General features: G+C 40.9%; 1 protein-coding gene across 1 annotated transcript in view; it reads left to right on the forward strand.

Moving 5' to 3' along the window:
- Positions 1-517: 517 nt before the first annotated feature.
- The window catches only part of LOC117402356 (tyrosine-protein kinase Mer), a 37,027-nt gene continuing 21,573 nt past the window's right edge, over positions 518-15,971 (forward strand). Inside the window, exons 1-4 of the mRNA XM_034003417.3 lie at positions 518-938; positions 8,387-8,765; positions 9,053-9,153; positions 10,155-10,328. Of these exons, the coding sequence (XP_033859308.3) occupies positions 851-938; positions 8,387-8,765; positions 9,053-9,153; positions 10,155-10,328 (742 nt within the window). The 5' untranslated portion in view covers positions 518-850. The remainder of the gene's footprint in view (positions 939-8,386; positions 8,766-9,052; positions 9,154-10,154; positions 10,329-15,971) is intronic.

Below are 15,971 nucleotides of genomic sequence, written 5' to 3' on the forward strand. Positions count from 1 at the left end.
GGTTTGTGGCGCTGTGGGGTTACCTGATTTACCAAGCCCAGACCAATTGCTTATGCAATTCCTTGTAGTCTCTGAAAACATAAGTCAGCTCTTCAAATCCAGGACTCATTAATCAACAAGCTGTCCCACTAGTGCACTGGTCCCCACACATGTCTGGGTGAGATATTTTTTGGAGGGGTGAAATGAAGCACAAATATAGTATGTCACTCAGTCCTTTTGAATTGAGAGTTATCTAGATAACACTGGGGGCACCCCAGGATGTAATGGACATCTTCTTGGTTAAAATATTCTGCTTATTTTTTGAAGACGCGACTGTTTTATTATACCTGTTATTCCTGGTGTAGAATGGAATAGTATTACTAAAACGGCTTGTTATTTTGTTACAGTTCCAAGATAATTTGAAAGCCGACAGTTTCTACTCACGTTGATTAACAGCAGTTTCACAGAGTACTATGGTCAGCATAGCCTATACATGGGGTGGTGGTGGACGGAACATCCCGCCTCCCGCCTCATGCCTCATAACTTTGCAGCTTCATTAAAACCCCACAGTGACGTAAAAGCCAACTCCGCTGTATTCATGACAACTGGTACAAAGCGTGAACAGAAATCTGCCACAGAACAAAATATCCAGTTTTCGTGCACTTGAACATCTTCTCTTCCTGCGCTCTTCACTGTTACAGTTTCAAACAATGTGTTTTTATGTATTTGTGCGTGGAGGTGTTTGGTGACGATCATTGGAAGTGTTTGGTAACTTTTAAGGTGTTTTTTTTTTTGTTTGTTTGTTTTTTGGAAAACAAAAAAGGCAAAATTGCGTGGATGCTGTTCTTTTAAAGCTCTGCCTGACGTAAACATGGAATACTTTAGCACCACAAAGTCTTGTATGGGCACTTGGACTGCTTCGTTAGTTATTTACATTGTTTGTGGAATTCTGACAGCGGGTAAGATTGCATTTTTTAAAATGTATTTCTTCTTCTTTTTTTAAATATACTATTATACTTTGGGATTTTGCCAGTTGCGGACTTCTGGCATTTGCCGAGACAGCTGAGATAGCGGGGAGCTGACAAACTGAGCAAACGATGTCAATTTGTTTATGTTTATTTTTCAGACACATGTGTTTATTCAATTAAAAATAATGTCAATATAACTTTTACGAGTGCAAACATTTTAGTGTTTTGAACGGATTTTAATAATATATCCATGTTTGCCAAACATTGATGGGAATCCATGTGTAAACATTTACTGTGTATATGAATACATTAATGTATGCTATGTAAATCTCTACATTTTTTAAAAATGTATTTAACTTTTTACTTAACTTACAAAAACAACCAATTGAACATAGGCTACATAAAAAACGTGAACAAAAAAATGGTTACTAAATGTTACCAATTGCTTATTTAGTTTAATTCACACTGTTGATCAAAGTTATTCAGTGATACTGAAAAAATGTTGCAACTTGCTTGATGTTCGGTTGTCTACATTTATTTCAGCTCTGATAAGTTACAAGGAACTGTTGATTAAACCATTCAACACATAATGATACGTTCAATTACTTGGTGCTGAAGTCCTTCAAAAGCTAGTCTCCCCAACCAACACCAAACACCAAACTCCCACACTATGTGCACTGACTCACAATTAGTGCAACGTTTGTTCTAAATAAACACACACACACACACACAAAATGTTTGCACTGGAGGGCAATACATTTAAGAGCAGGGATGCCTAGTGGGGAAGTGAGATTCATTCCATGTTTAATATGAGCTTAATTATATATACATCTGTGTTTGTGACCACTGTAGCTTTTTTCAAATTAATCACGGGCCAGATGTGACAGAAGTTCATAGTAAAACAATACATGTGACAGACATGAAAACCAGATTAATTTACACAAAATGAACAATGCATCTCCAAAATGAACAATGTCTGGTGCGTTATCCATTCCAGAAAAAGGTAATAGAAGACTTGTGATATAGGAGGCAGTTTGAAATAAAACACAGACATAAAAAGTCCATATTGGCTATATTACGATTTCCACAAAATTTTCTGAATCCAGTTTGTCAGCTGTGGGAATTTCATATATGGCAACTTTACAAAGCATGTACACAGCGAAGCACATCACAGAGAAAATATACTGCGGACTGGTGGCTGGGGAAGGGGGGCTGTTTTAGAAGTTTCTAGTCGCAGGATGGAACAGAACTATATAAAACTTTATCTGCAGCATTTTAGTGTACTTTTCAATCAATCATCAATCAAAACCGTTATTTATTTAGATGAGTCAATTGAGAACATTCTCATTTACCATGTTGACCTGCCAATAGGCTCACACCACCACATCAAACAACATAAAGCACAATAAACAAGGAGTGAAAATCATATCACATAATCAATCATAAAACATGAAACTGAGCAGCAACATAGCAGGCACTGGGAACAACCAGTTTAATAAAGTTACTGGATAAGTCATTTTAAAGAAATTTTGAATGAAGAAGAGAGCTCCAGTAAACTACACAAGTAAGCAGGCATTTTCCCAATTAAGGTTTGGTTGATTAACATATACCAGTGTTTGTCGCCTTGTGTGTATCTAAACTGAAGTTAACTTGACATTTAAAGAAAAAAGCTATTTTTTTTTATTCAAAACTGTTTAAAGTGAAATAGATATCACTGATATCATCACTGCTGATTTGTAATTCTGCTGTTTCTCAATAATATCCATAAACTTTTATTATAAGGCAAGCGCACTTTAGGGTTATTGGAAAGACAAAGAGGTCAGGCTTCATCAGTGTACTGGCGCTAGTCAAACCTTTATCATACTTCAATTTTTAACAAAATGCTGTATTGATTCAGTATGTATGATTGAATTATTGAAATATCAAGAAAAAATATGTATAGTACTATAACTAGGATCCCTAAAAAATATCACAGTGGTTGCTTATCATGCCCTGTAAATTGCAGTTTCTATTATGTTGTGCAATGGACATGTTTTTCGTGAACAGGCTAGATTTATGTGAAGGGGATTCATATTAGTCTGGTACAGGTATAGAAAGACGGTTTTGCTCTACATGCAGTGTACACTCACCTACAGCCAATTATATTAGTGCTTATGTCACTGTAACAACACAAGTAGACAGGATACAAAATGGGCTTGTAACCCTGAAGAACTGAAAGTTCATCAGAGGGATAAGTTTCATGGATTCAGTTTTTTTTGCTAGTTTGATAGACACTTTAAGAACCAGAATTCCTGCTGACTGGACTCGATTTAGCTAAAGTGTTTGCTCTGTGGACTCTGCTGGGAGAGTAAAATTAGACACACATACAAAACACAAATTCAGCTCAACAGTACCTTGCTGAATGTGAACCTTTTAATATATATATATTTTTTACATGCTACATTTTAATTATGACATAGAAAAAGCTTTAATGAATTATCAAATAACAAAACGAGCAAAAACTCATTTTTGGTAATTGATGTTTTGGCAGCCTCTCATTTTAGTGAGTGCACACATAATGGTTGCAGCCTAACATATGCACCTGGAAGATCCTTGTATTGGGATTGGATGCACTCGCAGGCTGCATCCAACAAGAAGGTTGAATAGAACTCTCACGTTCCAATGTCTGTGACCCGTAAAGCTGCCTTGAAGCACTGAAGTACTGTATGTATATACTGTGAAAGTGGCAGCACTAAAGTCTTATTGAGTAATGGTTGAATATAGAGTATGTTTACTATCTTATAGTTCTCAGTATTAATTAACTCACTCTTCTGGCATTTTAAAGAAAACAATACACCAGAGGACTCACATAGACTGTAAGAGAGGCTTTGGTCAAAGTCCCCTTCTTTTACAACAGCAACAGACTTGGACTTACAAAGCGCTTTTAGTGTGTACAGAACTACACTAATTATTATTATTATTTATTTATTAGCAGATGCCCTTATCCAGGCGACTGAATTACCAATTTATACAGTTGGGTTTTTACTGGAGCAATCTAGGTAAAGTACCTTGCTCAAGGGTACAGCAGCAGTGTCCCCCCACCTGGGATTGAACTCACGACCCTCCGGTCAAGAGTCCAGAGCCCTAACCACTACTCCACACTGCTACAATTAAGAGATTCAAGCCTAGGCAGTTGCAAAGACCAAACTATATACAGTACATCAGTCTTCAAGTTAGTTTTAGAGGATTGAACAGAACCCAAGTCCCTAATACCTTTTGGGATTGAGTTCCAGAGCTTAGGTGCTTAGTTTGAAAAGGCGCGCGCTCGCTGGGCAGAGAGTCTAGTTCTCCTCCATCAATCCAAGATCTTGTAACCGCAGGGCACAACAATATGGAATGAGCATTTCTGCAATATAAGCAGTGGCAAGACCATGTAGGGCCTTGTAGGTCAGTAATAACATCAAATCAACCCTGTATCCTACAAGAAGCCAGTGAAGTGATTTCAAGATGGGGTAATGTGCTGTCCAGCCCTAGTTTTTGTTACAATACAAGCTGCAGGTTTCTGAACAAGCTACAGCCTACCTATAACCACACTAGATAGGCCAATGAAAATAGCGTTGCAATAATCAGTCCAGGGCATGACAAAAGTATGAACCAATTTCTCAGCATCTGCCAAGGTCAAGAACGATCTAAGTTTGGCTATATTTCGGAGACGTTCCAATAATACCACAAAAAAGTAAGCTCTAGGTCCAAAATGACTCCCAAACTGCAGAGCTACGGTCAGGACCATGACCCTTGTTGTATCATTAAGTTGTAAAAAATGTTGCTTCATCCAAAGTTTAACATCCGCAATACAGGCTGACAGCCGAGTAACTGCAGAGAATTTAAGTGGTTTCATAGCCAAATAAAACTGTGTATCATCAGTATAAAAGTGAAACCTGATTCCATGATCTCTGAAGATTTTAACCAGAGGCAACATATATATGCTGAAGAGCAAAGGACCAAGTATGGAGCTCTGAGGGGGACCCCAGGTGTTATTTCCCTGGTACAAGAGGAGAATTTATCAAGGGGCATACATTGTTGTTTGTTTCTAAGACCAGATGTAAACCATTCCGAGGCAGTACCTTTCAAAGAACCGTAGTACTCTAGGCACTGAGGTCAAATGTTATGATCAACTGTGTTAAAGGCTGCACTCAAAGCCAATGAAATCACGACAGAAAGTGAACCTGAATCAAAGTTGATCAATAAGTAGGGTTACCGTGTGCACTAGGACAGTTCAGGCTTTTCAGCTCGCAACCCAAGAGGGAAAAAATGAGCAAAAATCAAATGATCACACATTTCTTTGCTTGGGAATTTAATGATCTTATCAATGTACTTTTGCTTTCTAAAACGAGGCATTTTGAAGGGTGAAAATATGTGCAAGGGGCATTGTTTCCTGCACAAGCAATATGCTTCCTATGATAACAGATTTTGAATTATTATGCTTAAAATAAGAATTTGTAGAATTTCCGTTATGCCCTGTTGTGCATTTCAAGATGACTGTAGAAAAGGTTTATAGCAATGGCTCTTGTCTTTCGTTATTAGGAACGGGGGGGGGGGGGGGGGGGAGTTTGTGGAGTAAAAACTGCTCAGACAGTGCTTGCTGTTGAAGCATCATAGCTCCCACGCAATGCAGGGAGTGTGCCAGATGTTTACGTGTTAACTTCCCCAAGTAATCATTTTAAATTAATCGTTTTAAATAAATAGACACACTTCTGTTTCTGAAATCTGTTAAAGTCCTATATTTTGTAATAAAGTACCCCATGTTTAATTGGTGCAGTTTGTTTACACTTGCACTCTGCTTTTTTTCTTGTTGGTTGGATTTTGGGCTGTAAACCAAGTCATGTTACAGCATAAGCTCACCAAGACATTTTTTTAAGAGTGGCCTAATGGTTTTAGTAAGAATTATTTTGTGTTGCACTTTTTAAATACACTCTATGTGGTTCTATAAAGATTTACTGCTAGCCAATAGTTATTTGTGTGAGCTGCAGCACGGAAACACATGGACATTTACACAGTACATTTTCTTGTTTAGATATTTTGATCTTTGTTTATTTCTATGAAAGCTTGTGGGGTTTGTAACTTCTGAATACCTTTCTGGATTGGTCTGCAAATGTTTATATGGTTTCATAGTGGTAGCGGAACAAACCAGACTCGGGTAATGATTTTTATAACAAACCATTCCCTAAAAATGTTGCTGATCATAAAGAAGACTCTTAATAGGGCATTTTTATATGTAAAATGCACATTTAAAATAATAATGTATTCACTAATAGATATTCTATTGATTGAGGGCATCTTATGATATGTTTACTCACGCTGCAAAATATCCCAAGTTAAACCCTGTTGCACATCTCAATACTGAATACAACATGGATACAAGCACTTGTGGAAAGCTTGTAAAAGGTTTCACTGCTGAAACAGGGCAAAGTGGGAAGCCACTTCATGTGGTTGTTCCTTGAGGGTTATTGAGGTTATCGGGGTCCAAGTTATGAGTTGTAGCCTCAGCTTGTTGAACTAGTGAAGGCTAAATGTTCAGGACTGGTTGTCCAAGTTCAATGAAACCTTGCATAGACATTGGTTGAGTTATTCCTCATACTGTGAATTTAGATAATGATACAGGCTGGCTGAGCAATTTAAGGCTATAAAGTACCTCGTGAACCAGCTGTCCAGTAAACCTGAGAAGGATTATTGTATTTGTTACGAGATTCTGTGCCTCATATTCAGGGACTTTCTTTCTTGTAGGACTATGACAGACCTTGTTCTTTTTCCAGTCCTATTTCTGTACTTCTGCACCTTTGGTAATTATAGGTATGTACAAAATGCACTGCACGAGACACAGTTTCTAGCTTATTAACTGCATGACATCTATCCTAAGATTGTATCTAAGATTTTGTTTAGGTTTTATCAGATACTGGTAAAATGTTACTATGCTGCCCAAACTAAAAGTTTGTTTCAGATTTATTATTATTATTATTATTATTATTATTATTATTATTATTAAATCCTAATAATCTTACCAGTAATACAAAAAATAGGAACTTTTCAAAAAGTGGTAAAATCTGTGACCTCATGTGGCAGTGTCTTGCCCCTATGTATAAAGCTGTGTTATTTGTATTTCATTATTGTTTGGCCGGATGAGCGAGATGCCGTCCGCCATGGTATTGTTTTGTATTATTTATTGTTTTAAATACCTTGTGAGAATGCGTGACTGTCAGCTACTGATTATTTAACTAGCTGACAGTCACGCAGACTTAGTAAATCTGTGCAGAATGTGACCGATGGATAATATAATAATTGTTAGCCAGTTAATCCCTCGGTCACCAATATAAAAGACCTGCAGCTTTGGCTGCATGGGGATGAGTGTGTTCAAGAGGCGGAATGAGTCGTGTGGCGAAGGAAAGTAAAACTTTTAAAGTGAATAGAGAACAATTGCTAAAATGTGCTGGGTCTACACCAGCACGGTACTTGCTTGTTTGTTTTTTGTTTGTTTGCTTGTTTGTTTTGGCCAACGTGCCCTTTTGTTTTGTGAGTCTGTTTGTTCTGTTTTGTAAAACTGTTTATTTTTCTATTATTTAATAAACGCACTGAGCGCCGTAATGTCTCAGTTTTGCCCCACCTTTCCTGGTTTGGTTTTGTGTTTCTGGTCTGACGTCACCCCTGCAGCCTTCTTTGTCATTCCCCACAAACAACCACTGCCTTTCATTTGTAAATGTTATTATTTTATAAGCTTCCTGTATCATGCTTTATTAGTGCAATTGAAGTAATCTGCACAATGTTTGTTAGTGGTGGTTAAGTTATTTGTTCTATGACTGCACAGTGCAAAAATGTTAGCAGTGCCCCTGCATACATACTGAACAATCAGACCTCTGCTGTCTAAAGGTTACCATACTGAAGGCTATGTGGATACAGGGCCTCTTCCCTTTCATTCTCTGTTTAGAGTCCAGTCACACTCGTACTGAACAAAGCTTTTCCAAGTTATATTACTGTACTGCAGCCTGAGAGTATAGTATTTCATGACCGGGTCAGTTGTAGCAACGCTCCTCTGTTTCCAGAAACGCACCAGAAACTTGAGAACCAAGAGCTGAATTCACAAGAATCATACTTTCCATTCTTATCATAATGAATTGATTGGTCTTAGTTAAAATATTTTCTTAGTTAAAATAAAATCAGTTTTATGAGATAATAATGTTATTTTTTTATGATTTATGTATTTGGATTTTATTTACAGAATATGGTCAATAACACACTGTTTACCATTGTAAGTTGTCATTTTAAAAGTTGCGTTGCTTTCTCATGCTATCCACCATGCTTTTGCTTTACCATGGAATACCACAGCAAATATGTATAGGGGAATTAAGATAGAATGAAGCGATGCATGGTAATAATGTCTAAGTTGGTTTGTTTTCTCTTATTTCCAGGTATTGCAGAGAAAGCAGATGAACCAGCTCTTTTGCAGGACACCTCCCATGCACCTTATATCGGGCCACACCACACTACTGATGCCAGTCAACTGGCTGCAACCATCGAGCCATTAATGGTGCCCAGAAAGGTCCCAAAAGTTCGCCTTAATCAAGAGGATATCGAAAGACTAAAATTTAAGCCCACTGTGGGAAGCATCCATCTCTCCGAGGGGATGGAAGTAAACTTTAATTGTTCCATCGATCTCCATGATGTTTCCTTGGATCTTTACATCCAGTGGTGGAAGGATGGACAAGAACTGGTCGTCAGCCAGCAAACCAGGTTAAATTACTTGCAAGCGACGGACAAAGGGGTGTCGACCACACTGTCAACCTTAAGGTAAGGCAGGAATAGCTGTGTATCTGTGTTCACGAAAGCTAAGTCAGTGGTCAATTATTGTTATTTTGGCAGCAACAAACATTTCTGCTGTTACAGTTGGTTAAAAAACTAAATCTACAAGAAACTGGGTCAGTAGACAAATGTTTCAATACTTACACTGACAAACCCATTATTCGGACAAATTTGCATCAAGCTGATGCTTTATGAACAAGATCCTAAGTCTCTCTGTAAGTAAATGGCTAGAACTGTTTCTGTTGTTTTTACAAAATGATATTTTTTTCCCGTAGCATTAAGAACGTCCAGCGTTCCGATGGTGGGGAATACCGATGCAGGCTGAGCGTCAGCAATACACTTATAGAGTCCGATCCTATCCTGATCCAAGTCCAAGGTATGATGCAGGCAATACTCTTATAGAGTAGGGCAGTAGTGGTTAGGGCTCTGGACTCTTGACCGGAGGGTTGTGGGTTCAATCCCAGGAGGGGAACACTGCAGCTGTATCCTTGAGCAAGGTACTTTACCTAGATTGCTCCAGTAAAAACCCAACTGTATGAATGGGTAATTGTGTAAAAAAATAATGTAATTGTATGTAAAAATAATGTGATAACTTGTAACAATTGTAAGTCGCCCTGGATAAGGGCGTCTGCTAAGAAATAAATAATAATAATAATAATAATAATAATAATAATAGAGTCCGATCCTATCCTGATCCAAGCCCAAGGTATGATGCAGGCAATACTCTTATAGAGTCCGATCCTATCCTGATCCAAGTCCAAGGTATGATGCAGGCAATACTCTTCTAACACTGGAAGAATGATTAAACCTGGTTGAGCTTACATTGGGGTTGTTTATTGACTGGTTTCAGTATCAGACAGTATTTAAGTGATAACATTATTTTTTAACAGACACCCAGTTGCCATAGCTTTGTGTTTTGTTTTTGCTTTTGTAATGTAATAAACTCATCTTATAACCAGTTAAAAAGGGCAAGAAAGTAATTTTCATACCTCACTTATCCTTGGAATTTGAATGAACTGGAACAATATTTTGCATTGAAGAATGATTCTTTAAATCATTAAAGAGTCATGCCAAAAGCTTATTGACAAATATCCTAATCATTTAAAAGAGGTTATTATTGTAAAGGTGCCTCAACTAGCTATTAATTTTCATTTTCCTTGTCAGGGTATGAATACTTTTGAATTAGCATTTTTGGAGTTTTGCAAAAAAAACATGCTGAAATAAATACTATTTCTTGTAACTTTTTTTCCTCATCTACAAAAGCAAAACTTTTGCTATAAAATATGTTTCCTTTTGGTACACAGCAGTTTTTCTTTTTCAAATTATAATTTTTCAATATATATATAATTTTCTTTTTTTTTTGTTATTTGTCTGTAGGGCTCCCAGCATTTATCAAGGAACCAGAGTCCCTGAATGTCACCAGGAACACCCCCTTTAACCTCACTTGCGAGGCCGTGGGTCCTCCTGAGCCAGTAACGATCATCTGGCTTCGCAACAACGTGAGGATCGAGCACAATATCTCTACATCTCTCTCATACCTGCCAGTGGAAGGTAAGAATAAACACTAAAGTAATATATATATATATTTAAGCGTCTCATCTCACAGAGAAAGCGGCAGCTCCTCTCCTCTCGCAGCAAAAAAGTAAATACATGAGAAAGATAACCACGTAATAAGCCTAATATTTATTTAGTTTATAAAATTAATGCTGAATAAGATGTCTGTGTTATAAAGTGCCAGCGCAGCTTTTCTTCAGGTCAGATACTGTATCAAAAGGGAGAGACAGAAACGGAAGTTAGACTGAGAAGTTGTTTACAGTTTGAACACCAGTACTGTATTTGCTGTAGAAATATTGCATGAATCACTAGTAAAGGGAATTAGGGGACATGCTGTAGGAGCATTATAACCAAGAGCCTTATAGCGAGGGAGCACTGTGTGTGTGTGTATATATATAATGTGTGTATCACATTCAGCTTGAGCATTGGTGGGATTCTTAGCTGCTACCCTCATTGTCTAGCTCATTGGTTGCAGGCTGTACTGGAGAGATGGGTCACAATCCCACCTTTAGGTATCCTGTGGAGTCGGCCCTTCAGGCCACGTTGCAAATAGTATGTACCCAAACAACAAAAAACAGATATATTGGAGTCTGTTGTGAAGCAGGGATGTATTTAAAAAACAAAAAAAAAAATATATATATATATATATATATATATATATATATATATATATATATATATCAATTCAGGAATTCATAAATTAGGAAATTCCTCCATTAAGATCTACATTCCCCTTTGTTTGGTATTTATTTTAACCTAGGTTTAACTATTTCATGCTCAATCTACAACAGTCCCTACAGATCTTTAAACACTTAATCATAACTTATAAGATGTACAAGCTTATAACATGTACAAGCTGATTGGAAGAGTTTCTGTGTTTGTTCCACCCCTGTATATTCACATTGTAATTATAAGCAACAGGAAATCAAAGCATTTCAATATACAATTTGTTCTGATCTGCAAATTAGGTTAACTGAAGTCTATGTTAATGTTTGTGTGTTTTTCCAAGGTACTGTACGTGGTTAAATTGTTTTTACATAATGATTGTGTTGTACAGAGGGGAAAGAGGGGAAAGAGTGTGTTTGGGTTTTCTGCATTTGTTGTTTCCATTCTTCATGTTGTTTTAGTACATTGATTCTTAATTCGTTTTCAGTAGTGCAGATGCGGGCACAGGTGCTTTATTTCAGAAACTTCCTGTCTTTTAACCTCGTCCTCTGATGAGAGAAGAAGGGATTGGGGCCTGTGGCAAAGTGCCCCGCCCCTGTGTGCATTTGTGTGTTCTGTGTATGTATGTATGCGTGCGTATGTTAATGTTGGTGTATAGATTGGTACACAGGATATAAACGGGTCTGTGTTTCACGTATATTTAAAAAGTGTAGATTTGTATGTAGGCACGAGGAGGGCACAAATCACTTCACGTGCTGGTTAAATGTAATATGTGAGCACGGGGTTGCACAGAATTAATTCACGTGCTGGGATTCAAGTGAATAATTAATTAGTAATTGAATCCCAGCACAACAGTAGAAATAGGCACATTTTTAGTCAGTCAGGGTTAGGTGTTCAGAGAGTGGAGAACGGGAGAGAGAGAGAGAGGAGAGTTAAATCAGTACAATCGTAAACGTAAAGTGTTTGTTCTCACCGTGTTTGTTTGTCTCTCCGTGCACCGTTTGTTTAGTGTTAATCCGTTTTGTCTGTCTGTTTATTTTGGCTATAGTGCCGTGTCCTGTTTTTGTGCTGTTTGAAACCTTTTATTTTGTTAATAAACGCTGAGTGCAGCCATTGCACTCGGCTCATCACAACCACTGTCTGTGTATTCCTTTTCTGGTCTGACGCCACCCACTCTGGCCGTCTTTGTGACACGTGGTGTCATCATGGGATAGCCGCGCCTCCAAGCGTCAGACCAGGAGGGGTCTGGATTTAAAAAAAAAAAAAAAAAAAAAAAAAAAAAGGATTACAAATATTGTTTTTGGGGGAAAAAAAAAAAAAAAAAAAGAAGAAAAAAAGTCAATGGCAGAAGACGCCATCAAACTGCGGGGCTGGTTGTGGGAGAATGCTGGGCTGGAGGCCCAGTCTCTGCCCATAGTCGTCCGGGCCTTGTGGATGATGGACAGTGAGAGATGGGAGGCCTATCAGGAGGAACACACCCCAAACACCTTGGAGGAAGGTGTGGAGTTTGTCCTCAGCTACCTGGAGGCAACCATAAATGGAACAGCAGCCCAGGTAGCAGGACCACCAGCAGAGGAGTACCTGCTGTCCCCATCTCCACCAGCAGAGGGTGAGTACCTGCTGTCCCCATCTCCACCAGCAGAGGGTGAGTACCTGCTGTCCCCATCTCCACCAGCAGAGGGTGAATGCCTGCTGGTTTTGCCTTCACAGCCCAAGCGGGAGGCAGAGACGGATAAAGAGGTGAAGGACAGGGAGGAGGAGTGCCGCCTAAGGGCCAGGCATCCACGGCGATGTAACAAGCCATCGCCGGGGTGCCTCCTCTGCGACCAGGATCACCTGTTCGCCCACTGTCCCTTCCGCAGTTATGGGGAGGAGCCTGAGCGTCCACAGCCCAAATGGGAGGAGCCTGAACGTCCTACGCCTGAGTGGAAGGAGCCCGAACATCCTACGCCTGAGTGGGAGGAGCCTGAACATCCTACGCCTGAGTGGGAGGAGCCCGAACGTCCTACACCTGAGTGGGAGGAGCCCGAACGTCCTACGCCTGAGTGGGGGGAGCCCGAACGTCCACAGCCCAAGAGGGGGGAGTCGGTGCGTCCACAGCCCAAAAGGGAGGAGTCGGTGCGTCCACAGCCCAAAAGGGAGGAGTCGGTGCGTCCACAGCCCAAAAGGGAGGAGTCGGTGCGTCCACAGCCCAAAGGGAGGCAAGTCGGGGCTTCCACAGCCCTGGGACCCAAGCCACCAGCAGAGGGAAAATGCCTGCTGGTTCAGCCCCAAGAGCCGGAAGGGGAGGGGTTACAGGCTCAACCCCCTGAAAATTTTTGGGGGGGAGAAGGGCAGGATGCTGGTGTCCCCCAGCAGCCTCTCGCTATGCTGCTGAAGGCAGCACGGCATGCACATGCCCAGCCGCCACAGCAGAGGGAGCCAGCACCGCCAGGAGCAGAGGAGCTGGAGCTGCCTCTGCCTCCACCACCACCAGGAGCAGAGGAGCTGGAGCTGCCTCTGCCTCCACCACCACCAGGAGCAGAGGAGCTGGAGCTGCCTCTGCCTCCACCACCGCCAGGAGCAGAGGAGCTGGAGCTGCCTCTGCCTCCACCACCGCCAGGAGCAGAGGAGCTGGAGCTGCCTCTGCCTCCACCACCGCCAGGAGCAGAGGAGCTGGAGCTGCCTCTGCCTCCACCACCGCCAGGAGCAGAGGAGCTGGAGCTGCCTCTGCCTCCGCCACCGCCCGGAGCAGAGGAGCAGGAGCTGCCTCTGCTGCCCGTACCTCCGGAGGGAGTACGGTGGCCGGAGCCCCAGAAAGGGGAGCTGCCGGCCACGAAGAAGGGGGAGGAGGTCTGGAGACCACTTTCCCCAGCAGCAGTTTCGCTGCAGGAGTTCTTGTGGCCGGAGCCCCACAGGAGGGAGCTGCCGGCTATGAAGAAGGGGGAGGTCGGGGGACCACCTGCCCCCGCAGCTTTTTCGCTGCAGGACGGGACCAGCATGCTGTCAGCCGTGCCACTACCGGCAGGGGAGCTGACAGCATTTCCAGCCATGGGCCCACTGAAGCCTCCCTTCCCAGCCCGAGACTTTGGCCTGGACTGCTGGGTATTTAAGGGGGGAGGTGGCCGTTGAGGCCATGTGTGCTGCGCACAAGGGGGGGTATATGTGGCAAAGTGCCCCGCCCCTGTGTGCATTTGTGTGTTCTGTGTATGTATGTATGCGTGCGTATGTTAATGTTGGTGTATAGATTGGTACACAGGATATAAACGGGTCTGTGTTTCACGTATATTTAAAAAGTGTAGATTTGTATGTAGGCACGAGGAGGGCACAAATCACTTCACGTGCTGGTTAAATGTAATATGTGAGCACGGGGTTGCACAGAATTAATTCACGTGCTGGGATTCAAGTGAATAATTAATTAGTAATTGAATCCCAGCACAACAGTATAAATAGGCACATTTTTAGTCAGTCAGGGTTAGGTGTTCAGAGAGTGGAGAACGGGAGAGAGAGAGAGAGGAGAGTTAAATCAGTACAATCGTAAACGTAAAGTGTTTGTTCTCACCGTGTTTGTTTGTCTCTCCGTGCACCGTTTGTTTAGTGTTAATCCGTTTTGTCTGTCTGTTTATTTTGGCTATAGTGCCGTGTCCTGTTTTTGTGCTGTTTGAAACCTTTTATTTTGTTAATAAACGCTGAGTGCAGCCATTGCACTCGGCTCATCACAACCACTGTCTGTGTATTCCTTTTCTGGTCTGACGCCACCCACTCTGGCCGTCTTTGTGACAGGGCCCTATAAATTTTAACACATGTTTAGGCCTGAGGGATCCGACAATGCTGTGAAGGGTCAAGATGCTGCAGATAAGAAGTCTTTTTGTAGCCCATTATGGGACTCTGAATGCTGTTTTTTCAATCTGACCTAAATCTAAAAACCTACTTCAGTGTTTTACATGTAGAGGTTGGCCAAAAGATAAGAAGTGCCTTCCACAACACTGCGAGTACAGTGTATGACCACCCCGGGCAGACCAGAGGCTGCAAGGTGCTTACATTCTTTCTAGGGGGATACGTGACAATTGCTCCATAAAGTTCCTCAGGTAGCATCAGTAATTGCAGTCCAATCAAGTGCCTGCTGTCATCCCTCTATCAGATTCTCAGATCTGCTGTCTACTGATGGAAGAGTTTCTGTGTTTGTTCAATCCCTGTATATTCACACTGTAATTATAAGCAGCAGGAAATCAAAGCATTTCAATATACAATTGGTTTTGATCTGCAAATAGGTTAATCAATGTACACTCCCCGACCCACCCCCTACCATAAATGCAGCTTCCGAACACGCGTAACTTTTTCCAGCTGTGTGAACTTGCAGTTCATTTCCTCAACTGTTCTGGGTTTTTGAGGAGGGTTGCAGAGCTTGATTTTGCTGGGAGCTGGGAGCTTGGGATCCTGAACTTTGTTTTGCTCACAGCACTGTGCTGTGTGCCAGGGGGAACAGCAGGGGACAAAGACTTCATTCAGCTGCCTGCCCACCACATTGCTGGTTAAGAGGCTTAGACAATTACTGTGGCAGGAGTTATATTCTGTGGAAAATAGGTCTCTGCCATAGCCAAACACACATATAGAAGCCAAAGGGGTATGTGCTGGAGGATGGTATGATACTCTAGGATTACAATATTATTATTATTATTATTTATTTCTTAGCAGACGCCCTTATCCAGGGTGACTTACAATCGTAAGCAAATACATTTCAAGTGTTAGTTACAATAATGTAATTATGGCACTGTTATATTACACAGCGACTATTGGACATTACAAATAACAAAAACTATGATAATTGTGTGCAATTTTTTCATCTTAATACTGAATAACATACCCAAACCACTAGTTATCCTTGTATTAGCTGTTTGTTTTGTTATCTAATACTTTTAATAGCTGATATAAGGATAACGGTGCCATAATTAAAACTGAATCCTTATATCTGATCAGTTTATTAAGGGCGTAATG

Source organism: Acipenser ruthenus, chromosome 5, assembly GCF_902713425.1.
Source record: "Acipenser ruthenus chromosome 5, fAciRut3.2 maternal haplotype, whole genome shotgun sequence".
NCBI lineage: Eukaryota > Metazoa > Chordata > Actinopteri > Acipenseriformes > Acipenseridae > Acipenser > Acipenser ruthenus.